The sequence below is a fragment of the Bombina bombina genome, chromosome 8 (genome assembly GCF_027579735.1).
Source record: "Bombina bombina isolate aBomBom1 chromosome 8, aBomBom1.pri, whole genome shotgun sequence".
In the NCBI taxonomy this organism is placed as follows: domain Eukaryota; kingdom Metazoa; phylum Chordata; class Amphibia; order Anura; family Bombinatoridae; genus Bombina; species Bombina bombina.
In genome coordinates this window covers 85,061,338-85,087,886 of record NC_069506.1, presented here as the reverse complement: position 1 = coordinate 85,087,886, position 26,549 = coordinate 85,061,338, and the positions used below count along the sequence as shown (strand labels likewise).

The following is a 26,549-nucleotide window of genomic DNA, read 5'->3' as shown; positions in this document are numbered from 1 at the left end:
TTCCCTTCGTTCCCCCTCCTGTTTTTAAGAAAATGTTCCCCATATCTGACCCCATGCGGGACTCGTGGCAGACGGTCCCTAAGGTGGAGGGGGCTGTTTCTTCACTTGCTAAATGCACAACCATACCAATCGAAGACAGTTGTGCTTTCAAAGACCCCATGGATAAAAAAATTAGAGGGTTTGCTTAAGAAAATTTTTGTTCAACAAGGTTTTCTTCTCCAACCTATTGCGTGCATTGTTCCTGTAACTACTGCAGCTGCTTTCTAGTTCGAGGCGCTGGAAGATGCGCTCCAGACGGAGAACTCATATGAGGACATTATGGACAGAATTAAGGCTCTTAAGCTGGCTAATTCTTTTATCACAGATGCCGCTTTCCAACTAGCTAAGTTAGCGGCAAAGAACTCAGGTTTCGCCATTTTAGCGCGCAGGGCGCTATGGCTAAAGTCCTGGTCGGCCAATGTGTCGTCAAAATCCAAACTCTTAAACATCCCTTTCAAAGGAAAGACCCTCTTCGGGCCTGAATTGATCGCTCAGGCCTGGGCAAGAGATGTTCTGGATCCCTGGGCCTTAGAGATTGTATCCCAGGGATATCTTCTAGAATTCAAGGACTCCCCTCCAAGGGGAAGGTTCCACATTTCTCATCTGTCTTCAGACCAGACAAAGAAAGAGGCGTTCTTACGCTGTTTAGAAGACCTGCATACAATGGGAGTGATCCACCCAGTTCCAATTGCGGAACAAGGGTTGGGTTTTTACTCAAACCTGTTTGTGGTTCCCAAGAAAGAAGGAACTTTCAGACCAATCCTGGATCTCAAAATTCTAAACAAATTCCTCAGAGTCCCATCTTTCAAGATGGAGACCATTCGGACAATCTTACCAATGATCCAGGAGGGTCAATATATGACCACCGTGGATTTAAAGGATGCGTATCTGCACATTCCTATCCACAAAGATCATCACCAGTTTCTCAGGTTCGCCTTTCTGGACAAGCATTACCAGTTTGTGGCTCTTCCTTTCGGGTTGGCGACTGCTCCCAGAATTTTCACAAAGGTGCTAGGGTCCCTCCTGGCGGTTCTAAGACCACGGGGCGTCGACTTTCTAAAGAGCCAAGTCTCACACGGAAATTGTATTGGCCTTTCTGAGGTCTCACGGGTGGAAGGTGAACATCAAAAAGAGTTCTCTCTCCCCCCTCACAAGAGTTTCCTTCCTAGGAACTCTGATAGACTCGGTAGAAATGAAAATATTTCTGACGGAGGTCAGAAAGTTAAAACTCTTAACCATTTGCCGAGCCCTTCATTCCATTCCTCGGCCATCTGTAGCTCAGTGCATGGAGACAATCGGATTAATGGTAGTGGCAATGGACATAGTCCCTTTTGCACGGATACACCTCAGACCACTGCAACTATGCATGCTCAAACAGTGGAATGGGGATTATGCAGATTTGTCTCCTCAAATACAGCTGGACCAGGGGACCAGAGATTCTCTTCTCTGTTGGTTGTCTCAGGATCACCTGTCTCAGGGAATGTGTTTCCGCAGACCAGAGTGGATCATCGTAACGACCAACGCCAGTCTGTTGGGCTGGGGTGCAGTCTGGGACTCCCTGAAAGCTCAGGGCTTATGGTCTTGGGAAGAAGCTCTTCTCCCGATAAACATTCTGGAACTGAGGGCGATATTCAACGCACTTCAGGCATGGCCTCAGCTAGCCGCGGCCAAATTCATCAGATTTCAGTCGGACAACATCACGACTGTAGTTTACGTCAATCATCAAGGGGGAACAAGGAGTTCCCTAGCAATGACGGAAGTAACCAAAATAATCAGGTGGGCGGAGGATCACTCCTGCCATCTCTCAGCAATTCACATCCCAGGAGTAGACAACTGGGAGGCGGATTTTCTAAGTCGTCAGACTTTTCACCCGGGGGAGTGGGAACTCCACCTGGAGGTATTTGTCCAGCTGACTCAGCTATGGGGCACTCCAGAATTGGATCTGATGGCGTCCCGTCAGAACACCAAACTTCCTCTTTACGGGTCCAGGTCCCGGGATCCTCAGGTGGTGCTGATAGATGCTCTAGCAAGCGCCTTGGTCCTTCAATCTGCCCTATGTTTTTCCACCGTTTCCTCTCCTCCCTCGTCTGGTTGCCAGAATCAAGCAGGAGAGGGTTTCGGTGATTCTGATAGCGCCTGCGTGGCCACGCAGGACCTGGTATGCAGACCTAGTGGACATGTCATCTGTCCCACCATGGACACTACCCATGAGGCATGACCTTCTAATACAAGGTCCTTTCAAGCATCCAAATCTAATTTCTCTGCGTCTGACTGCTTGGAGATTGAACGCCTAATTCTATCAAAGCGTGGTTTCTCTGAGTCGGTTATTGATACCCTGATTCAGGCTAGAAAGCCTGTCACCAGGAAAATCTACCATAATATTTGGCGAAAATATCTTTTTTGGTGTGAATCCAAGGGTTACTCATGGGGTAAGGTTAGGATTCCCAGGATATTGTCCTTTCTCCAAGAAGGATTGGAGAAAGGATTATCAGCTACTTCCTTAAAAGGACATATATCTGCTTTGTCTATTCTTTTACACAAACGTCTGGCAGAGGTACCAGATGTTCAAGCGTTTAGTCAGGCTTTAGTCAGAATCAAGCCTGTTTATAAACCTGTGGCTCTGCCATGGAGTCTGAATTTAGTTCTTCCAGTTCTGCAAGGGGTTCCGTTTGAACCTTTACATTCCATAGATATTAAGCTTTTATCTTGGAAAGTTTTGTTTTTGGTAGCTATCTCTTCTGCTCGAAGAGTTTCAGAGTTATCTGCTTTACAGTGTGATTCCCCTTACCTGGTTTTCCATGCAGATAAGGTAGTTTTGCGTACCAAACCCAGTTTTCTTCCTAAGGTTGTATCTAATAAGAATATTAACCAGGAAATTGTTGTGTCCTAATCCTTCTTCGAAGAAGGAACGTCTGTTACACAATCTTGATGTGGTTTGTGCTTTAAAGTTCTATTTACAAGCAACTAAGGATTTCAGACAAACACCTTCATTGTTTGTTATCTATTCTGGTAAGAGGAAAGGTCAGAAAGCGACTGCTACCTCTCCTTTTGGCTGAAACATTATCCGTTTGGCCTATGAGACTGCTGGCCAGCAGCCTCCCGAAACAATTACTGCTCATTCTACCAGAGCAGTGGCTTCCACATGGGCTTTTAAAAATGAGGCTTCTGTTGAACAGATTTGTAAGGCAGCGACTTGGTCTTCGCTGCATACTTTTTCCAAATTTTCCAAATTCAATACTTTTGCTTCTTCGGAGGCTATTTTTGGGAGAAAGGTTTTACAAGCACTGGTGCCTTTCCGTTTAAGGTACCTGTCTTGTTCCCTCCCTTCATCCGTGTCCTAAAGCTTTGGTATTGGTATCCCACAAGTAAAGGATGAATCCGTGGACTCGATACATCTTTCAAGAGAAAACAGAATTTATGCTTACCTGATAAATTACTTTCTCTTGTGATGTATCGAGTCCACGGCCCGCCCTGGCTATTAAGTCAGGTAGCTTTTTTGTTTAAACTACAGTCACCACTGCACCCTATGGTTTCTCGTTTTTCTTCCTAACCTTCGGTTGAATGACTGGGGGGTGGAGCTGGAGGGGGAGCTATATGGACAGCTCTGCTGTGTGCTCTCTTTGCCACTTCTTGTTGGGAAGGAGAATATCCCACAAGGATGAATCCGTGGACTCGATACATCACAAGAGAAAGTAATTTATCAGGTAAGCATAAATTCTGTTTTTTCAGCGGAATTGGCTGTCTTTATTTTATCCCTCCCTCTCTAGTGACTCTTGCGTGGAAGTTCCACATCTTGGGTATCTGCTATCCCATACGTCACTAGCTCATGGACTCTTGCCATTTACATGAAAGAAAACATAATTTATGTAAGAACTTACCTGATAAATTCATTTCTTTCATATTGGCAAGAGTCCATGAGGCCCACCCTTTTTTGTGGTGGTTATTTTTTTGTATAAAGCACAATTATTCCAATTCCTTGTTTGATGCTTTCGCTCCTTTCTTATCACCCCACTTCTTGGCTATTCGTTAAACTGAATTGTGGGTGTGGTGAGGGGTGTATTTATAGGCATTTTGAGGTTTTGGAAACTTTGCCCTTCCTGGTAGGAATGTATATCCCATACGTCACTAGCTCATGGACTCTTGCCAATATGAAAGAAATGAATTTATCAGGTAAGTTCTTACATAAATGATGTTTTATTGAAGCTCAGACCGACAGGAGACCCATTACCCTTGGGACATATTCAAGAAGAATTAAGCAATGGAATGCAAGCTCTCTGAGTGAAGCTGGGGTGCAGGAATACTGGTTAGGAGCACAGTATCTCCCTATTGGATTTCAACCATAACTACCCTCAGGTGTTGGGGGTATGTACGGTGTTGGGGGTATGTCCTTTAGATGCCTCCTGTGGGATCAAAGTTATTTCCTATCCTATACTCTGCTGTTACCTGTACAGCACTGGATGGGCTCTCTACTGGATACAGCTTCGAATCGTGCTGGTAAGCTTAGTGGAGGGGTGTTTCTACCATCTTCCATCTATCAGGCTCTATGGGACCTCCCTCACCCACATTTCACCCTTCAGCAGCTTTATTTCAATTTTTTAATAAAAAAAAACGGTGTGTGGCCCCTTTAAGAAACCGCTGAAAAATCATTCATCGGTTAGCAGCGGTAAGTGAGAATTCTGTTATCCTGAGCACAGGTTTAATCTTTTTTTTTTTTTTTGGCCAGTCTGGGGACTTTTGCACCTTTTTTATTTGGTTTAAGGGTCATCAGGAGCACAGTGGGCTGTTTTCCCAACCTCACTTTGCACTCTCCCCTTTTCTCCTCCGAGAAAACAGCCATCACAGACAGAAGGCTTGCTCTTCCCTTCACAGCAGTTGTTCATTTTCTCTGCCCTGGAGGGGGTAAGTACCCCTGCTGTAGGGGATTTAGGGTCAATTTCTAAGAATTTGTTTTAATAATTTTTTTCTGACTGGTTTTCTCATTTGTTATTCACTCAGTAGAGAAAAAAAATCTACTTTTATAAGCTATATTGCACTTCAGAAACACTGTTTTCTTTATTATTTAACATTTGGGTAGCTATACTACTAATTGTTGTTAACATTTTGTCTTACTGTACTTTATTCTGTGCCTCATTCTGCCATGGAGTCTAACATTAATGTCCTCAACATTATAATGTGAGACCCATTAGAGGGTAGATCTACTGATCATACCTCTTTACTTCCATAAGGCAGGGAGAATCCACAACTTCATTCCTTACTGTTGGCCACCAGGAGGAAGCAAAGACACCCCAGCCAAAGGCTTAAATATCCCTCCCACCTCCCCTATCCCCCAGTCATTATTTGCCTTTTTGTGACTGTTGGAGGTGGCAGATAAGTGTCAGAAGATTTAAATAATCCTGTATGAGTATGTTCCCTTTGAGAAAGGAATGGAGTTTTAAGTAACCATGTCAACCTCTCAGTGAGAGAATTGATGAAAGTTAGAGCCTGAAGATGCAGGGAAAGTTTTTCTGCAAACTCATCCAGACTGTCGCTAACAGCTCCTGAGCAATTAGTGTTAACGAGTTTCACTGCTTGCTGCTACAGACTCAAGTCCATGTCAGAAGTGCTGTGGCAAGACTGTCACACTTGAGAGACTGTGCCGGTTCCACAGCATGGATCCTGGAGGGTAAGACCGTTTTTTATATATACATTTTAAAACGCTATACCGGGTCACAGTGTAGCTCCTCTATACCTTGATAGGACCAAGGGTTAATATCTCCTTCAGGGAGATTATTTGAACAGTTTGGGGATTTATGTCTGCTTAATGTGAGTTTATTTAGGCTCATGGGCTGTGTGTTTTTGGCTTGGAACAAACAGGTTTCACTTTCGTTTTTTAAGTTTTGTGCAGCTCATAATAGCTTGGCGCCCTTTTTTATAGCAGGGGAAGTCTTGTCTTATTTACCTTGCGACCGGGTGCGGTATCTTTTATTTCCTAAGATCCTGCTGCAGACATCACTCCTGAGGAGAGCATTTTCACTGTTAGCTGTCTGGGTCTAGGAGGTGGTGAGTGCCCCAGCCATTGGGAGTATTAAGGTGCCGTTTTTTTAAATAAAAGCGTTTCCTTTTGATTGTCCTTCTGTGGGTATATACAAAGCTTTGGAGGACTCTAATAGTACATTAGAAGGTTCCGCTCCTTCTGTACTGATTAATAATTCCTGTTTATATTGTGAGGAGGATGTGGTTTGCCCGCATGCTCAAGTTTGTTCCATTTGCCTAAACACTGTTCTAAAGTCTAAGAAGGGAGCCTGCTAATACTCATAGCGCTATTAGCCCTTCTGAGCCGTCTACTTCTCAGGAATCTGGGTCCCGAGAAATTACTACCCTCTGTACATTACCCGCTTCACATGCAGTTCCCCACGGCTCAACTAATCCTCCATCTGGACGGGGCCTTTTTCCAGCGGACTTTACCGCACAGTTACAATCGGCGGTGTCTGCGGCCCTAAGTGCCTTACCTCACTCTAACAAACGCAAGAGAAAGGTTAAACATAGTTCTCCTGACCTAGAGTCATCAAAATATTTGTCGGATTTAGCTACTATATCCCAGCTATCCGAGGATGAGTTAACCTCTGTAGCTTCAGAGGGTGAACTTAAGTTACTAAACCTCCTTCAGCGGAGGAACCCTCCTTTAGATTTAAAATTGAACATCTGTGTTTTTTATTAAGGCAGATTCTTTCTACTTTAGAGGAGCCTAAGATCCCTAAATAAGACAGGGTTTACGAAGACAGGAAGGTCCCTCTGACTTTTCCTGTGCCAGTTAAGATGGCAAACATTATTAGTAACGAATGGGAAAGAGTAGAAACTTCTTCTCCCCCCCCCCCCCCCCCGTCTACTTTTAAAAAAGTATTCCAGTTCCCTAACTCTCAATTAGATTTGTGGGGCTCCATCCCGAAGGTGGATGGTGCTATCTCCGCTGGCTGAGCATACTACTATTCCTCTGGAGGATAATTCTTCTTTTAGTGATATGGATAAAAAGATGGAAAGATGTTTCAACACAAAGGGTTTTTATTTCAACTGGCGGCAGCTGTAGTCGCGGTTGCTGGAGCAGCTTCTTACTGGTGCGACATTCTGTCGAAGCTCATTGAGGTGGAGACTCCCCTCGAGGATATTTAGGAGAGAATTAAGGCATTGAGAATTGCTAATTCCTTCATCTGTGACCCGAATATGCAGATTATTCACATAAATGCAAAGGCTGCTTGCTTTGCGGTTCTAGCCCGCCAGGCTCGCTGGTTGAAGTCTTAGTCTGTGGATATGACTTCTAAATCCAGACTCCTTTCTCTTCCCTTCAAAGGGAAGATTTTATTCAGTCCATGGCTGGACTCCATTATCTCTACGGTTACCGGAGGGAAAGGTGCCTTCCTACCGCAAGATAAGAAGAATAGGCAACTGTCTAATTTTCATTCCTTTCGTGTTGACAAGTCGCAACAACAGCAGTTTTCGTCCAAGTCCGAGCAGCCGAAGAGTATTTGGAAGCCCACTCACTCCTGGAATAAGTCTAAACAGACTAAGAAGCCTGCAAAGAACAAATCGGCATGAAGGGGTGGCCCCCGATCCTAGGGGGCAGACTGTCTCTTTTTTTCAGATGCTTGGTTCCAAAATGTACAGCATCCTTGGGTCCTGGAGGTTGTATCTCAAGGATACAGGATAGGCATAAAGTCTTATCCATTTAGGGGCAGATTCCTACTCTCCAGTCTTTCAACAAGACCAGAAAACAGGGCTGCCTTCTTAGGTTGCGTACAGGATCTCTCCTATCTAGGAGTAATTGTCCCGGTACCTACAGCAGAAAGGGGTTTGGGGTTTTATTTAAACCTTTTCATGGTTCCAAAGAAGGAAGGAACTTTCTGTCCAATTCTAGACCTAAAGTGCTTAAACAGATTTCTGAGTGTTCCCTCTTTCAAGATGGAAACAATACGGTCAATCCTGCCTCTGGTTCAGGAAGGACAGTTTATGATCACAATAGGCCTGAAGGATGCATACCTTCACGTCCCGATTCACAGGGAACATTTTTTCAGTTCCTGAGGTTTGCATTTCTGGATCAGCACTTCCAGTTCATAGCTCTTCCGTTTGGCCTAGCTACTGCTCCAAGGATATTTACAAAGGTTCTGGGGGCTCTTCTAGCCGTTGCCAGAACATGAGGTATTGCAGTTGCGCCTTACCTCAACGATATCTTGGTACAGGCACCATGTTTTCTTCTAGCGGAAGAACATTCGGAGTCCCTTCTCAGTCTTCTTTGATCACATGGATGTAAGATAAACTTGGAAAAGAGTTCTCTTACTCCAAATACAAGGCTCAATTTCCTGGAAACTATAATAGACTCCATATCCATGAGAATATTCCTCACATATCAGAGATATTGCAAGCTAGCTTCTGCATGTCTTGGCCTCCTCAAGACCCTCAGTGGCTCAGTGTATGGAGGTAATCGGACTCATTTCTTTTGCCAGATTCTATATCAGACCCTTACAACTTTGCATGCTGAGACAATGGAATGGCGACCATTCAGATCTGTTTCAACAGATTGTGCTGGATAGCCTGTCGAGAGACTCGCTCTCCTGGTGGCTCTGTCCAGATCATCTGTCCCAAGGCATGTGCTTTTTGAGACCGTCCTGGGAGATTGTGACTACAGATGCAGCGAGTGGGGGATGCCGGAGATGGATGTCATAGCATCCTGCATCAATACCAAGCTACCCAAGTACGGGTCGAGGGATCCTCAGGCGGAATTGATGCCCTATCAGTACCGTGGAGGTTCAGTCTCATATATTTTTCATCCATTACTGCTTCTCCCTCGTGTGGTGGCTCGCATCAAGTAGGAGCGAGCATCTGTGATTGATTGCTCCTTCATGGCCGACATGGACGTGGTTTGCGGATCTGGTGGGGATGTCCTCATCTCCTCAATGGAGGTTACCTTGTCACAGAGATCTGCTGATACAGGGTCCCTTCATTCATAAAAATCTAGATTCTCTGAGGGCGACTGTGTGGAGATTGAATGCTTAGTCTTAACCAAAAGAGGGTTCTCTGAGAGTGTTATCAACACTGGTTCAAGCTCGTAAGCCAGTTACTCGTCGTTTCTACCATAAAGTGTGGAGGACTTACTTGTACTGGTGTGAAGAGTGTGACTTTTCCTGGCATAAGGTTAAGGTTTCCAGAATTTAAGCTTTCCAGCAGGATGGACTGGAGAAGGGCCTATCTGCTAGTTCCCTGAAGGGACAGATATCGGCCCTGTTAGTGTTACTGCACAAAAGGTTGGCTGAGCTTCCGGATGTGCAGTCTTTTGTTAAGGCTCTGGCTAGGATCAGACCTGTGTTTAGACCTGGGACTCTGCCTTGGAGCCTCAATCTTGTTCTTAGTGTTTTGCAGCAGACTCTGTTTGAGCCTATGCATACTGTTGACATTAAATTGTTATCTTGAAAGGTTATTTTTTTTGTTGGCTATTGCCTCTGCGCACAGAGTTTGAGATTTCTGCTTTGCAATATCTGTTTTTTTATGCTAAGGCGGTTTTATGCACTACACTAGGGTTCCTCCCTAAGGTGGTGTCAAATTGTAACATTTATCAAGAAATTGTTGTTCCTTCCTTGTGTCCTAATCCTCCTTCAGCAAAGGAACGGTTGCTTCACAATCTAGATGTGGTTCGTGCCTTGAAGTTCTATCTTCAGGCTACTAAGGAATTCAGACAATCTTCCTCTTTGTCATATATGCAGGGAAGAAGGCTACTACGACTTCTCTATCTTTCTGGTTGAGGAGTGTCATCCTGCATCAATACCAAGCTACCCAAGTACGGGTCGAGGGATCCTCAGGCGGAATTGATGCCCTATCAGTACCGTGGAGGTTCAGTCTCATATATTTTTCATCCATTACTGCTTCTCCCTCGTGTGGTGGCTCGCATCAAGTAGGAGCGAGCCACCGCTGTCTCATAAGCTAAGCAGCTTATGAGACAGCGGGACGACAGCCTCCTGAGAAGATAACAGCTCATTCCACTAGAGCAGTGGCTTCCTCTTGAGCTTTTAAGAACGAAGCCTCAATGGATCAGATTTGTAAGGCTTCTACCTGGTCCTCCTCATACACTTTTTCTAAATTTTACAAGTTTGATGTGTTTGCTTCGGCTGAAGCAGCTTTCGAGAGAAAAGTTTTGCAGGCTGTGGTGCCCTCAGAATAGGGTCCACCTCTTCTTCTTTTTTTTTCTGTTCTTTCCCGTTATTCATTCAGTGTCTTCTGGAGCTTGGGTATAGTTTTCCCAACAGTAAGGAATGAAGTAATGGACTCTCCCTGCCTTATGGAAGGAAAACATAATTTATGCTTACCAGATAAATGCCTTTCCTTCCTGGCAGGAGAGTCCACAACCCCACCCGTAATTTATTTTTTTGATGGACGGCCCCTTTTTATATTATTTCTTTTTGCACCTTTTATACCCTGATGTTTCTCCTACTTTTCCTTGTTCCCTCGGCAGAATGACTGGGGGATAGGGGAAGTGGGAGGGATATTTAAGCCTTTGGCTGGGGTGTCTTTGCCTCCTCCTGGTGGCCAGGTGTTGAATTTCCCAACTGTAAGGAATGAAGTCGTGGACTCTCCCTGCCAGGAAAGAAATCTGGTAAGCATAAATTGTTTTTCAGTATCTCTGTGTACTTTGCAAATCTGTACCAGTTCAGGTTAACCAGCAATGCAATGGTTGTGTACCTCATTTTATGCATGTAAATCAGCCTGCTGCAGTTATCCCTACTAAGGGTTTTTGTCCTGCTCCGGTGTATATCGTGCAAGGAGCTAATACTGATTTTACCCCTATATTTTATGCTAATCTGCATACAATTTTGACAGAGTTTTTAGCAGCTATCCCCAAGCCAAGTAACAGCGAGCGCAAATCTGGATATTTGTCTGCATCGTTGGATGCAAGTCTCTTCCCCTTGTATTCAGACCCCTGAGGTTCGTATTTTGCTGAGTCAGACCTTTCTATTTCATATGGGGAACTGTCATCTGAGGGTAAGACACTGCTCCTGAAACTGAACTTGACTCATCTTTCAGGTTCAAGGTGAAACATATTTGTACCTTTTATTGCATGAAGTTCTTAAAACTTAAGACATTTCTGAGTCAAAGTCTTCTGAAAATAAAATGGTCTATCAGGTAAATGTTGTTTTCAAAGCTCCTCCAAAGAACCCCTGAGGTCTATCAAGTTCCTGACTTGGTTTCAGATATCACAAAGTAGTGGAAAAAGCCTGACATCCAGATTTAAAAGGTTGTATTCAATCCCAAAACTGTATGCAGAATTATGGGAAACTATTCCCAAAGTTGATAGGAGTGTTTTCTACATTTTTAAAACTTACCACCATCCTGCTGGAATATAGTAGTTCTTTCAGGGACCCCATAGATTAGAAAGCAAGCTCTTTCTACAATCTGGTCTCCTGCTAAAACCAGTGGGGGCTATTACATGTGTTGCTGCTGCAGCAGCTCTATGGTGCAATGCTTTATCACAATTGGCTGCAAATCTGTCTTCTGCCGAAGATCTACATAATTGCATAGATGCTCTTAAAAGGTTTAATGCCTTTATTTGTGACACAGTAATGGACATCATTAAGCTTTATATGAACAATATGTCAATGGTAGTCCTGACAAAAAGGGTTAAGGTTAAAATCTTGGTCAGCTGACATGGTGTTAAAAAAAAAACAGACTAATGCTTGCTATCTAAGGAAAGAAGATTTTTGGATCTGATCTAGATTCTGTAATTTAAAACTTTTACTGGAGGTAATGGGGCTTTCCTCCCTCAAAACAAGAAGTCAAAGGGTAAGAATAGGCCGGGAAACTTATTTAATTTTAACTCCTCAAGAGATCAGAAGTCTTCATCCTATCAAAAGTCCTTCTTGGGTCAAAAATAAGCAGCAGCAGAAGTCAAATTCCAAATCTGCATGAAGGTGCGACCCCCCAAACCAGAATCTGTTCTGGTAGGGGCAGATTGAAACCAGCCCTTCTGAAAAGACTCAATCAGTTCATGAACCTTGGGTTCAAAACATGGTATGCAGATCGGGTTCGGATGTCCACTTCTCCTCTGTGGCGTCTTCCTCAGAGGCAAGATCTCTTGTCTCAAGGGCCTCTATTCCACCCAGATCTCAAATCTCTTAAGTTAAACAGCATGGAGATTGAACACCTAATTTTAAAATATAGGGGTTTCTTAGACTCAGTTATTCAGACTCTATTGCAAGCTAGAAAGCTTGTGAACCCAAAGATTTATCACCATATTTGGAGGGCATACTTTGAATGGTGCTCTTCCAGAGTTTTTTTGGGGGGACGGGCATTCCTTTTGGATTCCTATAATTCTTCAGGATGGGTTTGACAAGATTGTCTGCCTGTTCTTTAAAGGGTCAAATTTCTTCCTTATCTGTTCTTTTTCACAAAAAAATAGCAAAGGTTCTTGATGTTCAGACTTTCGTCTCCCTTTCTGTTTTTTCACAGAGATAAGACAGTTCCTCGTACAAAGTATGATTTTCCTCCAAAGGTTGTTTGTTCAGAAAATATCAACCAGGAAATTGTTGTTCCTTTGTTGTGTCTGGATCTTTCTAACTCTAAAGAATTACTTCTTCATAATCTTATGCATACAGAAAGGGAAGTGCTGTACCAGAAACAAACAGCTCAGTAGCTTGTTCAATGGTGAATTACCAACTAGGAGCAGCCTTTTAACCCAATTGTGCCTTTCACAAAGGAGAACTTTATTTAGATGAGAATTGCCTGATATTTCGGGGCTGGACTGTCCTTTGTGGATGGGGTCAGACTGATATACTACAGGAAAGTTCTCTTTTGTGAAAAGCACAGATTGGGCAGAAAGAGGCTGGGCGATGACCATCCCATAGGGTGGACTATTATAAGCATTAGCTACTTGGCTCATACAGGTAATTCATGACATTTAAAAGAAACTGTACAGTTGCTTTTGCTAAAAAGCCAAGTATCACCAGGACACTAAAACATATATAAAATTAATACATTTATTACACAATACCAACGTTGGTAAAAGTCATAAATTGCTTAAAAATTACTTAAAATATTGTTCCATAAAAATAAATCTGGCCTCAAATATGCACTTCAAGTCCTATGACCATGAATTGGGTGCAAATAACAGTCCGGTGACAGGTATGGTACTTTATTAAAAATCATCCAAAGGATGTTATCCAGAGGGTTTCCTTGATACTACAGTCCTGGCCAAAAGTTTTAAAAATGATACAAATATTAATTTTCACAAAGTCTGCTGCCTCAGTTTTTATGATGGCAATTTGCATATACTCCAGAATGTTATGAAGAGTGATCAGATCAATTGCATTTAATTGCAAAGTCCCTCTTTGCCATGAAAATGAACTTAATTCCACTGCATTTCAGCCCTGCCACAAGAGGACCAGCTGACATGTCAGTGATTCTCTCGTTAACACAGGTGTCAGTGTTGACGAGAACAAGGTTGACCATTCTGTCATGCTGATTGAGTTAAAATAACAGAGTGGAAGCTTTAAAAGGAGGGTGGTGCTTTAAATTCATTCTGTTAACCATGGTTACCTGTAAGGAAACATGTGTAGTCGTCATTGCTTTGAACAAAAATGTATTCACAGGCAAGTATATTGCTGCTACTAAAATTGCACCTCAATCAACCATTTATCAGATCATCAAGAACTTCACGGATAGAGGTTCATTTGTTGTGAAGAAGGCTTCATGGCACCCAAGAAAGTCCAGCAAGCGCCAGGACCATCTCAAAGTTGATTCAGCTGTGGGATCGGGGCACCACCAGCTCTCACACCTGCCAGCTGCCATTCCTTACTCAGGAATGGCAGTAAGCAGGTGTGAGTGCATCTGCACTCACAGTGAGGCAAAGACTTTTGGAGGATGGCCTGGTGTCAAAAGGGGCAGCAAAGAAGCCACTTCTCACCAGGAAAAACATCAGGGACAGACTGATATTCTGCAAAACATCAGGGATTTGACTGCTGAGGACTGGGCTAAAGTCATTTTCTCTGATGATGAATCCCCTTTCCGATTGTTTGGGGCATCCAAAAAAACAGTTTCCGAAGAAGAAAAAGTGAGCGCTCTCATCAGTCCTGTGTCATGCTAAGCATCCTGAGACCATTTTATGTGTGGGGTTGCTTCTCAGCCAAGGGAGTTGGCTCACTCACAATTTTGCTTAAGCCATAATTAAAGAATGGTACAAAAAATCCTCCAAGAGCAACTTCTCCCAACCATCCAAGAACAGTTTGGTAACAAACAATGCATTTTTAAGCATAATGGAGCACCTTGCCATAAAGCAAAAGTGATTACCTTGTAATCTGGCTGGTCCGTGGAGATTTGTGAGTTGCAGCTCTGGCATCTGATGGAAAAATATCTGTGTTCTTGGTTCCGGCCACGTGATCAGTGTTTCAATAAGGTTAAAATTGACAGCGTGCTCTGTGTAGTATTTTAAACAGATAGGTCAAACATCTACGCGTTTCAGCCGTAATGGCCTTTATCAAGATTTCAATGAAGTGGTTCATTGCTCCTTTAATATTGTAATTTTCATTTTTATTCAACCTTAAGGAACATGGAACCCATATATAAAGGATTAGTGAATATATATATATATATATATATATATATATTTAATTATTGTGCATATATGTATCTATCTAAAAAAGGAAAGGAAAGTAATAGAGACTAAAAGCCAATTCACAAGAATAAAAAGAGAATTGTAGCGAAATAGAGTATTATGACGAGCAAGCGATAATCCTATAGAATACATTTATAGAAAAGGGTTATAGGGTAAAAAATTTTGAAATAGCAATTAATGAAGCAAGAGGAAAAAAAATTGAAGAATTTGTTAATGGGGGAAAAATAGAATCCAAAAAAGGGAAGAAGATAAACTTATGATACAGTTTATAAATAAATATAATGCATAATTTAGTGGTATTAGGTCTATCCTTAATAAACACTGGCATCTCATATGAAAGGATCCTATATTAGGAGACCATATAAAATCGAACCCTGATTTCGTTTTTTTTAAAAGTGAAGAATCTAAAAAAAAATTTGGCCCAGCGTGAATTTAACAATAAAAATATAGCTATGGTGATGATAAAGATTTGAGTGGTTAAAATATTAGAGGTTTCTTCCACAACTAGGAAACATGAATATAAAATTAAATATATTATAAGATGTAGTGATAAAGGTATAATATACCTCATTCAATGTCCGTGTAAAAAAAACAATATTTGGGTCAAACCCAAAGACCACTAAGGGATAGACTGAGAGAACAACTGTCAAATAGTATCCAAACATTTTAAGGAATTGCATAAAGGGAGTGCAAAGGGATTACTTTTTTGGGGTATAAAAAAAGATATATAATAAGACGGGGGGGGCTTGGAAAAGAAAATATTGTATTATAAGACTGAGCAAATCTACAGTTTCGACTCTCTAGTGCCAGAATGTCTTAATGCTGAGCTTGACCTTAATCTGTTTTTTACATAATTGAAACCTGTTTATATTTACATCTCATTTTTTCATATTTATTTAGCTATCACTATGATAAAAGTTTTCATTCACTTCTTAATTTTTATATTTTTCACTTTAAATAGGGAACTGCACTTTAGAACATGTTCACACTAGTTACATCTAAACACATATAGGTATCATACACTATTTTAGTCTCTCTTACTTTATTTTCCTTTTCTTTCCAATGGCATGGAGAGTCCACAAATCCATTCAATTACTAGTGGGAATTAGACTCCTGGCCACCAGGTGGAGGCAAAGAACACCCCAGCAAAGCTTCAAGTATCCTCCCATTACCCACAATCCCCAGTCATTCTTTGCCTGTGTAACATTGTAGGTGATGTGCGAAGGTATCTGAAGAAATCAAGGTGTTAATCCTTTAATGGGTACTTTTTCCTGCAAGCAAGGATTGGGGTTATGCTGTGTCCCTGTAATTCTCTTTAGTAAGAGTAATGGTGGCTTTTAGCAGTTGGAAGACGGCAATGTGGTCTTTGCTTACCTTCCAACATATTTGCTACCCAGGGTTGTTTTTTTTTTATCTACAGGTCTATGTCAGTGAGGATTCTGTCACACCTGTTTGCTGTACCTGCCCTACAGCGGATCCACAGGTAAGTGCTTTTGCCTTCTAGGTGAGAGAACAAGGTGGATCCTTATGGAACTGAATATCCCTTTTAAAGGTTGGGGATTTATTGGGCAGCAGTTCAGGGAACTGTTAAGTGATGTGAAGGCTTTTTTTATTTTGGCTATGGGGATTTGTTTGTACAAGTTTACCTTTTATTTAGTTTGGGTAATATCTCTTTAAGAAATTTGTTTGACCGCACCTTACTTTGGAATTTGTGATCATGTGACCATTCAGTTACTTCCTGAATGCTGAACAGTCATTTCTAGCCAGATGTTTGAAAGCCTGATTTCAAGGAGACAGACAGGATTTTCTGACATTGGATCGTTTTTCCTGTCGCTTCTCTCTGTTGTTTGCAGCTTTCTAGGATCTGCAGTTTGAACAGGATTTATCTGCTGGTGTGGATTGGATTCCTGGTTGGGTGAGTCTCTCCCTCATGGCTGGGGTGTAGAGGTGCCGGTTTTAATAAATATTTATCTATGCTTAGAATTTTATTCTATTTTTTATATTTAAATTAGAGTATAAGGGAAGTAAAGGACTATTTTATTTACTATGAATGCCAAGCTTTTTCTCAGGATAATGTTGAGGGGTTGTCTCAGCCTTCTGCTAACATGCCCCAGTCTTTGACAGATTCACATGCACTGCCCTGCGGTTCCTCTGTCAGTGTCTGGGAGTGTTTATTTGCCTAAAGATTTGTTGCGCAGTTGACTTCTGCAGTTTTTGCAGCCCTAAGAGCTCTACCTAGTTCTGGTAAAAGGAAGAGGAAATCTAAGAACATTTCTATGGGTTTTGATTTCGCCAAGACTGATTTGGTTAGTCTTGGTTATCTAGCGAGGATCATTCTTTTCAGCTTCTGAGGGCGAGATCTCTGATTCAGAATCTGCAGTTCCTAGGACAGTAGATTCTGAGGAGGTTAATTTTAGATTTAAACTGGGGCATCTCAGTTTACTTTTGATGGATGTTTTAGCTACTTTGGATGACTCTGAAACAGTTGCTGAGGCTCCTAAAAAGGTTAATAAACTGAATAGAGTTTTTGATGTCAAACCTAAATCTGTGGAGGTTTTTCTTGTTCCAGATCGCATGTCTGACATTATATCTCAGGAATGGGAGAAGCCAGGTGTTCCTTTTAACCCGTCTACTGTGTTTAAAAAGTTTCCTGTGGCTGATTCAGTGCAAGATCTGTTGCACACTGTTCCTAGGGTATAGGGTGCTATATCTACCTTAGCCAAGAGAACTACTATTCCTCTTGAGGATAGTTCCTCGGTTAGATACCCTATGGATAAGAAACTGGAGGGTTATTTAAGAAAGGTTTCTTCATCAGGGTTTGCAGTGGCAACCAGTTGCTCGTATTGCCTCTTATTGGTGAACCAGCAGTGGACAAATAGGAAGACGATTATCTAACCAGGCAGATGTTTCATCCAGGGGTATGGGCTCTCATCTGGAAGTTTTCTCAATGTTAACCCTCAAATGGGGAGTTCCGGAGCTGGATCTGATGGAATCTCGTGTAAACGCCACGCTTCTAAGATACAGTGCAAGATCAAGAGATCCTCAAGCAGCTCTAGTAGACACCCTGGCAGTGCCATGGGATTTCGGTCTAATTTATCTGTTTCCTCCGGTTGCCCTCCTTCCTCGGGTGATAGCTCGTATCAAACAGGAGCAGGCTTCAGTGATTCCAGTAGCTCCATCGTGGCCTCGCAGAACTTGGTTTGCGGACCTAGTGAGGATGTAATTTCCCCCGTGGAAATTGCCTCTGAGGAAGGATCTTCTACTTCAGGGTCCCTCCCTCTATCCAAACTTAGTCTCTCTGAAGCTGACTGCTTGGAGATTGAACGCTTAGTCTTGTCCAGACGAGGTTTTTCTGTGAAGGTTATTGAGACTATAATTCAGGCTCGTAAGCCTGTTACTCACAAGATTTATCATGAGGCATGGCGTAAATACCTTCATTGGTGTAAATCTAGGGGTTTTTCTTGGAGTTAGGTGTGAATTCCCTGTAGTGTATCCTTTCTCCAGGAGGGCCTGGAGAAGGGTTTATCAGTCAGTACCCTAAAGGGTCAGATTTTGGCTCTGTCGATTATTCTGCAGAAGCATCTGGCAATTTTGCCAGATATTCAATCTTTTGTCCAGGCTTTGGTTAGAATCAGGCCTGTGTTTAGGTCCATTGCTCCTCCTTGGAGTCTTAATCTTGTTCTTAAAGTCTGCAGCAGGCTCCATTTAAACCTATGCATTCTATTGCTATCAAGTTATTGTCCTGGAAGGTTTTATTTCTGTTGGCAATTTCCTCTGCCCATAGAGTTTCGGAGCTTTCAGCTCTACAGTGTGATTCTCCTTATCTTATTCTTCATGCGGATAAGTCGGTTCTCCGTACTAAATTGGGATTTCTACCTAAGGTGGTTTCGGATTGCAATATTAACCAAGAAATTGTTGTTCCTTAATGTTGTCCTAATCCTTCCTCTAAGAAGGAGTGGCTGTTGCACAATCTAGATGTTGTGCATGCTTTAAAGTTCTATTTACAGGCTACAAAAGATTTTTGTCAATCTTCTGCTCTTTTTGTTGTTGTTTTTTTGGTAAACGGAGGGGTCAGAATGCCACTTCTACCACTACACTGACATCTTGATAAAGGCCATTACGGCTGAAACGCGTAGGTGTTGACCTATCTGCTTGAAATACTACACAGAGCGCTCTGTCAATTTTGAACAGTTACTCTTTGCTGCCAAAGCATCAGGACCTTATTGGAACACTGAGATCACGTGGCTGGAACTAAGAACACGGTCCTTTTTCCATCAGACGCCGGAGCTGCAACCCACAAATCTCCATGGACCAGTCAGATTACAAGGTAATCAACAAGGGCCACGCTAGGGTTAACTCACAGATTCAAGTGTCTGAATGAGAAATGCACACTATAGGCAAGTAGTCTGAATGTTGATTTGTGTCCTGATGATCCACTGGATTATATGGAAATCGTCAAGAAGTCTGACTGGTAAGAAACTACAGTCTGTGTCTGATACATAGTATCAAGGAAACCCTGTGGATAATATCCTTTGCCTGATTTTTAGCAAAGTAGTTTACCTATAACTGGACATATTTGTTTTTATGGAACAATATTTTAAGTATTTTATGATATATTTTTTCAACGTGTGGTATTGTGTAATAAATGTATTAATTTTATTTATGTTTTTGTGTCCTGGTGATACTTAGATTTTTAGCGCAAGCAACTGTACAATTGTCTCTTTTTTGCTATTTAGATTGCTTACAGAGGTCTCTCTTTTGCTTGCTGGTTTAACAACTTTTAAGGAGATACACCCGCTCTTTCTTAATTCACAAAGCTTACTTTGCAGGAAAATCACAACTCATTTCACCAGATCAGTTGCTACTTTGTGGACTTTCAAAAATGATGCATCCTTGGAGCTGATTTGCAAAGGTGCAACATGTTCTTCTCTGAATACATTCTCTGTTTTTGCTTCCTTGGAAACGGCTTTTGGCAGGAAAGTATTTCAGGCCGCAGTGTTCGGCAAATAGGAACTGCCTTATTTTGTCACACCTTTGCCTTGTCATGGCCTTTCATCTTGGGTATTTTAATTTTCACATGCCAATGTTTCCCTGTGGACTCTCATCATACAAAAGAGAAAACTAAATTTATGCTTACCTGATAATCTTTTCTTTTGGGATGATGAGTCCACAGGCCTCTCCCACTTATGTTTTTGAGCAACAGTTCTAATTATCTCCTCTAAACACCATGCTTTTGTCTTTTCCCACCTCTGTCTACTTTTTCTATGCTCGGCTATATGTTAAACTGAGTAGGGTTCAAAGGTTAAAGGGATTAAAAGTTCTTGTGTGGGTTCTTGGCCTCCTCCAAATGGAGTGAATTATATCCCACATGTCGAGGTTTCCCTGTGTACTCTCATCATCTAGAAAGAAAAGAATTTAGGTAAGCATAAATTTTGTTTTAATACTCTAGTTAAGATGTCATTCAACTTACAATTAAAAAATAATGTAAACTAATATACTTTTATGTTTGTTTACAGCTCCTAATGAGAATAAAATAAAGCCTTTAAGTTCCCCAATCCTGTCTCTTGATGAGGCTGTGGTAATCCAAGAAATGGTGAATCAGAATGTCATTCCTGAACTTATTTCAGTTATGTCCAATGAACAGCACAATATATCAGAAGATAAAAATGTTGACACTACTGTAACCAAACAGACATTTGTTGACGACTTGCTTAAACAATGTTCTGAAAAATATTCTGTAAATTATGAAGAAGAGCTTAAAAGTGTATCTGATGCAACACCAGACAGCTCCCCAAAAAAGAAACCTGCTATTAAAACCACTAAAGCAAAGGCAGAAGTAAATGGAGATTTGCCAGAGACTATGTTTCCGTGCCAACACTGTGAAAGAAAATTTACAACAAAGCAAGGACTTGAACGCCATATGCACATTCATGTTTCCACAGTAAATCATGCATTCAAATGTAGGTACTGTGGAAAGGCATTTGGTACTCAAATTAACCGCCGAAGGCACGAGCGACGTCATGAGGCAGGACCAAAAAAGAAACAGTTAATTGTGTCTGCAACTACTACATGTGCTGAAAAGCCCAAGCAAGTTGTTGATTCTCTTAAAACATCTGATGATAATAGTACAGGACTGCTTTGTAAAATAATTAACTCTGACAAGGAATCGTTACATTCTACTCTTTCAGATGGAAATGGTGATTCAAGAGAACCTCACCCGTGTAAGTATTGTAAAAAGGTTTTTGGAACCCATACAAACATGCGAAGGCACCAGCGCCGTGTTCACGAACGACATCTTATTCCAAAAGGTGTGCGGCAAAAAGGGCATCTTCTGGACAATTCACAACTAAACTTTGAGCAATCTTCTATTGAAAATATATATGTGGCAAATACAGACATTGAAGAAGATGTTGAAGCAGATGATGTATACATAATGGATATCTCCAACAATATATCAGAGAATTTGGCATATTACATTGATGGTAAAATTCAGTCCAGCACCAGTAGTAGTAATTGTGATGTAATAGAAGTGGAATCAATCCCTGCAGATGTGTTAGGACTTAATTGTCTTCTTAAACCTATTAAGGTTGAACTGTCTAACAATGTAAATCCCTTGCAATGCATATCAGATACACTGAATGATTCCCCGTGCAGTGCAAAAGAACAAAAAAAAAGAAGAACGATTAGTCCTCCTCTGTTGTCACAAATAAAAACAGAAGTGGAGCTTGATCAAGTAACACCATCCTGTTCTCTTAATATTCCTCTTAGTATATCCATAAGTGATAATTCACAGTATCAAAAAGAAAAAAGTGTATACTTATCTTCAAAACTGAAACAACTTCTTCAAATGCAGGATGGTAATAAATCTCCATTAAGTCCTTCTTTATTGTCAGAGGTGCCCAAGTTAGGATCAACTTCATCCTCCTCTTCTACAGTGAACAGGTTCAAAAGGCGTACAGCTTCTCCCCCTAGTTCACCACAGAACAGTCCAGCATCTAAAGAACTTGTAAAGCAAAGTGATGGTAAAACAACATGGGGTGATACACTTGGACCTAAAATCCCTAAATTAGAAAGTTGTGGCAGCTCACCTGTATGGAGTTTATCTGGGAAAGAAGAAAGAGAGAACACAAATCTATTGTTCTCTGAAGACACAAAAGCACCTAAAGACAGGACTTTAAATGTAATTGTTGGTCATGCTTGCAACCAGCAACCTCTGGATTTATCAAGTGGAGTAAAACAGAAGTCAGAACACAGGAGCCAATTACAAGCCCCATGGGAATCAGTGCTAGATCTTAGCATAAATAGGAAGTCTCTTTGTGACACTGATATAAAGGACCCCAAAATAACTAATTTGCTACACCCGCCATGTATTGGAATGAAAAAAAAGAAACCTACAACATGTATGTTGAAAAAAGTTCTACTAAATGAATATGATGAACTGGAGGTATCAGGTGAAAATGTTCAGCAAGTTGACACTCCATTGTTGCTCTGTAAGACAGATGAGCAAAATATTATCTCAGACTTTGGTGTTGGTGCATGTGATGAAATTGCTCTTTCTAGCAATGTTTCACCCGCACTTCTTGAAACTGCTTGTGTTACGGCTTGTTATTCACCACCTATTCTTACTCCATCAGAAGCACATTCACCAACTCTGTGTCCTCCTTTTCGCCCTGAAGATTCATCACTGCCACCTATTCTATGTACTAATCTACCTTCTCTCCCAGATTCTTCTTGCAGTGTTCCTCCCACCCCATCATGGGCATCACCACTCTCTGCCAGCACTCAGTCCCCACTTCCAGTTCTTTCTTGCACTGTATCACCTTCTCAATCACCCACTCATACAGACGAGCCTTCAATATGTACTTCTCCTGGTCCTCCTACCCTTTCATCATCATGTACTACTTCATCATCATCACCATCATCATCATTATTCTTATTATCATCATTATCATCATCATCATCATCATCATCATCATGCTCTTCTCCTCCACCATTATCTGTGGTTTCATCTATTGTATCTCCATCATTACATTCTGAATATTCTGCCACCACGTTTGTTAAACAGGAGAAAGATGAGGAACAGATCATTTCAAATGAAACTTTAAAGATAAGTGACCAGGAATTAATTCTTGAAAGTTTAAATAAAAGCTTTGTGTGTAATGTTTGTGAATCGCCTTATGTTTCTATCAAAGATCTTGCCAAACATATATATGTACATGCTGAAGAATGGCCCTTCAAATGTGAGTTTTGCGTGCAACTTTTTAAAGATGTGATAAATCTCTCAGAGCATCGCTTTTTGCTTCATGGAGTTGGTAAAATTTATGTGTGCTCAATATGCAAGAAAGAATTTGCTTTTCTTTGTAACTTACAACAGCACCAACAAGATTTGCATCCAGATAAAGATTATAGTCATTATGAATTGGAAAATGGGACTCTTAGACCACAAAATTTTACAGACCCCACTAAGACAAATGTAAACCATTGTCAAACGATGGATGATGATCCTATGACTGCATCTCCAGAGGAAGATGGGGATCTAAATGACTCTTCAGAAGAACTTTTTTCAACAATAAAAATTGTGGCATCTGGAGAAAAGTCTAAAGGACCAGATGTCCGTATGGGACTCAATCAACACTATCCCAGCTTTAAGCCACCACCTTTTCAGTACCACAATAAAAATCCAATGGGTATTGGAACAACAGCAACAAATTTCACTACTCATAATATTCCACAAACTTTTACTACTGCGATACATTGCACTAAATGTGGAAAAGGTGTAGATAATATGCCTGAATTACACAAACATATCTTGGTATGTGCTTCTGCAAGTGACAAAAAAAGATACACTCCAAAAAAAAACCCAGTACCATTGAAGCAGACTGTGCAGCCTAAAAATGGGATTGTGGTCCTTGAATCTCCAGAAAAAAATAATTCATTCCGACACATGGGACATCCAAAGAAACTGAACTTTACCTTTGAAATCAGTAAAATGTCATCTAACAAACTCAAACTGAGTGCACTAAAAAAGAAAAAACAGCTAGTTCATAAAGCAATTTTACAGAAAAATAAATCGTCTAAAAGAAAGGTTGATTTCAAAACAAATGTATTTTTAGATATAAAATCACATGTTTGCCCATACTGTGACAGGGAATTCACATATATCAGAAGTTTAAATAAACATGCATCATATAGTTGTCCAAAAAAGCCAGTTTCTCCTCCATCCAAAAAGCATGTTTTAAAATCCACAAAAAAAGGAGCGGTTTCTTCTGCCAGAAAACAGAAAAGCAGTTTCACACGGCGGACAGCAGATGCAGAAATAAAAATGCAAAGCACAGAAGTACAGTTGGGCAAAACTAGAGCCAGAAGTCTAGCACCTACGCAGATACAGTTACCTTCAATATCAATCAAGTCCAAACAAATTGAGAATTATGTTCCCCAAGTTAAATCCAAAAAGCAGCAAGTTTCTGTCTTAAACTCTAGCCCTATGAGGATGACCAAAAGTAACTCATTATTTGAAGTAAAAAGAAACAAAAATATCACATTTAGTAGTTATTCGCATGTTTTGGGCAAAGCACCTCAAAAACTGCATGCCAAAGTACAAAACATTAAGCCACAAAATAAGTTGTATTACAAAAAGAAAAAAATAGATAAAATCAGCAGTAAATCTGGAGACCGAATTGGTGGACCTGTCACAAGAAGCTCTCGACTATCTCTCAGTAAAAATGTGCAAGAAAAGAGAGAGGATGCCTTTGGAAAACAAGAATCAAGGTATTTTTTTCTTTTCATTGATAATGTGACTAATAAATTCAAATTGGTTACTTTACTGCATATATGTGGTCAATTAAATAACCCCAGAACACCAGCTTTTCAACACTTGAAGGGACAATAAATTAAAATTAAACTTTCATGGTCTAGATATGCATGCAAATGTAACCCCTTAAGCCAAATAGACGTTGGTACTACGTCACACATTACTTTGCCTAGTCTAACACTGGCTCATACTGCGGTCCTCGCTGTCCACTTTGAGACTGCAGCCTGGTGCAGAAGGCATCTGCATTTATATGGTATGGAAGAACTAATCTTTCCTCCTGTATCATATAAAGGCAGATCACTGATACAGACAGTGACACAGGAGGGAGGTGGGCAACACATTGCAGGGGGGGAGGTTTTTTGGTGATGGATGGGTTCCCTGTCTACAGAACGGGTGAGGTTTCTATTAGCAGTAGCTTGAGGGTGTGTGGGTGAGGGGGGATCGCTACCTTACAGATTTTTTTTTTATTAATAAATAACTTAAAGGGACAGTATTACATCACTTTTCATATAACTGCATGTAATGGACACTACAATAAAGAATAATATGCACAGATGCTGATCTAAAAATCCAGTATAAAAACATTTTAAAAACTTACTTAGAAGCTCCCAGTTTAGCACTTTTGATTAAGTTGACTGGGACACCCAGTGAAAGCAGACACTCCCCCCTTCCTCTGCATATGAAAAGACCCTTTACACAAACGGGAGCAAGCTCTAGTAGATATACATCAGTATACTATTAAAATTTTGGGACTTGGTTAGGAGTCTGAAAATCGGCACAATGTTTTTTAAAAATAAGCAAAACTATACATTTTTTTAAAAAAAAACCTGTATGGGCTATATAAATGGATCATCTACAAAACATTTATGCAAAGAAAAATCTAGTGTATAATGTCCCTTTAAGAAAAGTACTGACAGACAGCTGTCAGTACCTAATATGACTGCTACTAGTTAGAGGGGGGAGGGTTAGAGAGCTGTTTGGAAGGAATCAAGGAGGTGGGAGGGTTGAGGAGGGACCCCAAAAATTAAAAAAAAACCTAGAACTGCAGACTGTCTTGCCGGTATTTAAAATGGTGATGACCGGTGGTGGGAGGGAAGGGGGTGGTGAAGAGTGGGAGGTGTCATATGGGAGGCTAATACACTATAATGTTACCCTTGCTAGCTAACTAACCCCTTCACTTCCAGGAATATTCGAAGTGGGGTGCTCAGCGTTCTAATTGCCAAAAAGCAATGGCAAAGTCATGCATGATCCCAGAGAAGCTTTGGCAACCATTTGTGTTATGACAGCGCAAGCGGTATGTAAAATAAATCATTTCAATGAGAAAACCAAACTTTGTGAAAAAGTTAATGATTTTTTTTAAATTGAAGTATACCAAAATAGGACTAGATCAGTACCGTGGGTTGTCTACCAAAAATATATAGTTTTGATAGGAAAATATATTTATGTTTAAATGGAGTGATAGCAAAAATGCTCTGGTACTGGGCATTTCTTTCATACAGGTGGTGAGCGTCTACAATTCATTACTCCTGGGAATTACTTCTTTCCTACCACTAGGAGAAGGTAAAGATCTTTCAAACCCCAAGAGCTTTGTAAAACTCCTTCCACCTCAGTCATGTCTTTGCCTCTGTTGGAGGTGGTATAGAATGAAGATGTGCATCAGATTCGTCAGTGAGAGGTGTTCTCAGCTCGTGTTAAGACCCATTTCCCCTTACAGTACAGTTGCTTGTTGGGGGGGTGCATTTGGTAGTGGCATATATTTCACCTGTTGGGATTTAGTCACAAGCCTTTCCATGGGGGTCGCAGGGGCTTGTATTTTGCCTCTGCCTGTTGGTTTGTAGATATACTGCTATTTCAGTTCCTCTGCTGTTATGTTTTAGCACTGGTGTTGGTTTCCTACTGGTTTTCTCCAATGGTAGGGTGCCTATGGTTAAATACAATTAAAAAATGTTATTACTTGCCACTCTATAAGCCGTTTAGGTTATCATCATAGCCTTGGGACAGTTATGTATATTGTTTTTTTTTTTTTGGTAATTCCCCATTAAAATTTCTTTTTTTTTTTATTTAAATGCTACC

The 26,549-nt window shown here is 41.0% G+C and overlaps 1 protein-coding gene across 2 annotated transcripts in view; it reads left to right on the top strand.

Annotated features, from left to right (window-relative positions):
• PRDM2 (PR/SET domain 2) overlaps nucleotides 1-26,549 on the top strand; it is a 402,316-nt gene that overhangs the window by 298,882 nt on the left and 76,885 nt on the right. The window contains exons 3-4 of one of the 2 annotated variants that reach the window (XM_053690428.1): nucleotides 20,182-24,433; nucleotides 25,661-25,783. In XM_053690428.1, the coding sequence (XP_053546403.1) occupies nucleotides 20,182-24,433; nucleotides 25,661-25,724 (4,316 nt within the window). In that variant the 3' untranslated portion in view covers nucleotides 25,725-25,783. Of the gene's footprint in view, nucleotides 1-20,181; nucleotides 24,434-25,660; nucleotides 25,784-26,549 lie in introns of those variants that run through there. The other variant, XM_053690429.1, reaches the window with a different exon arrangement.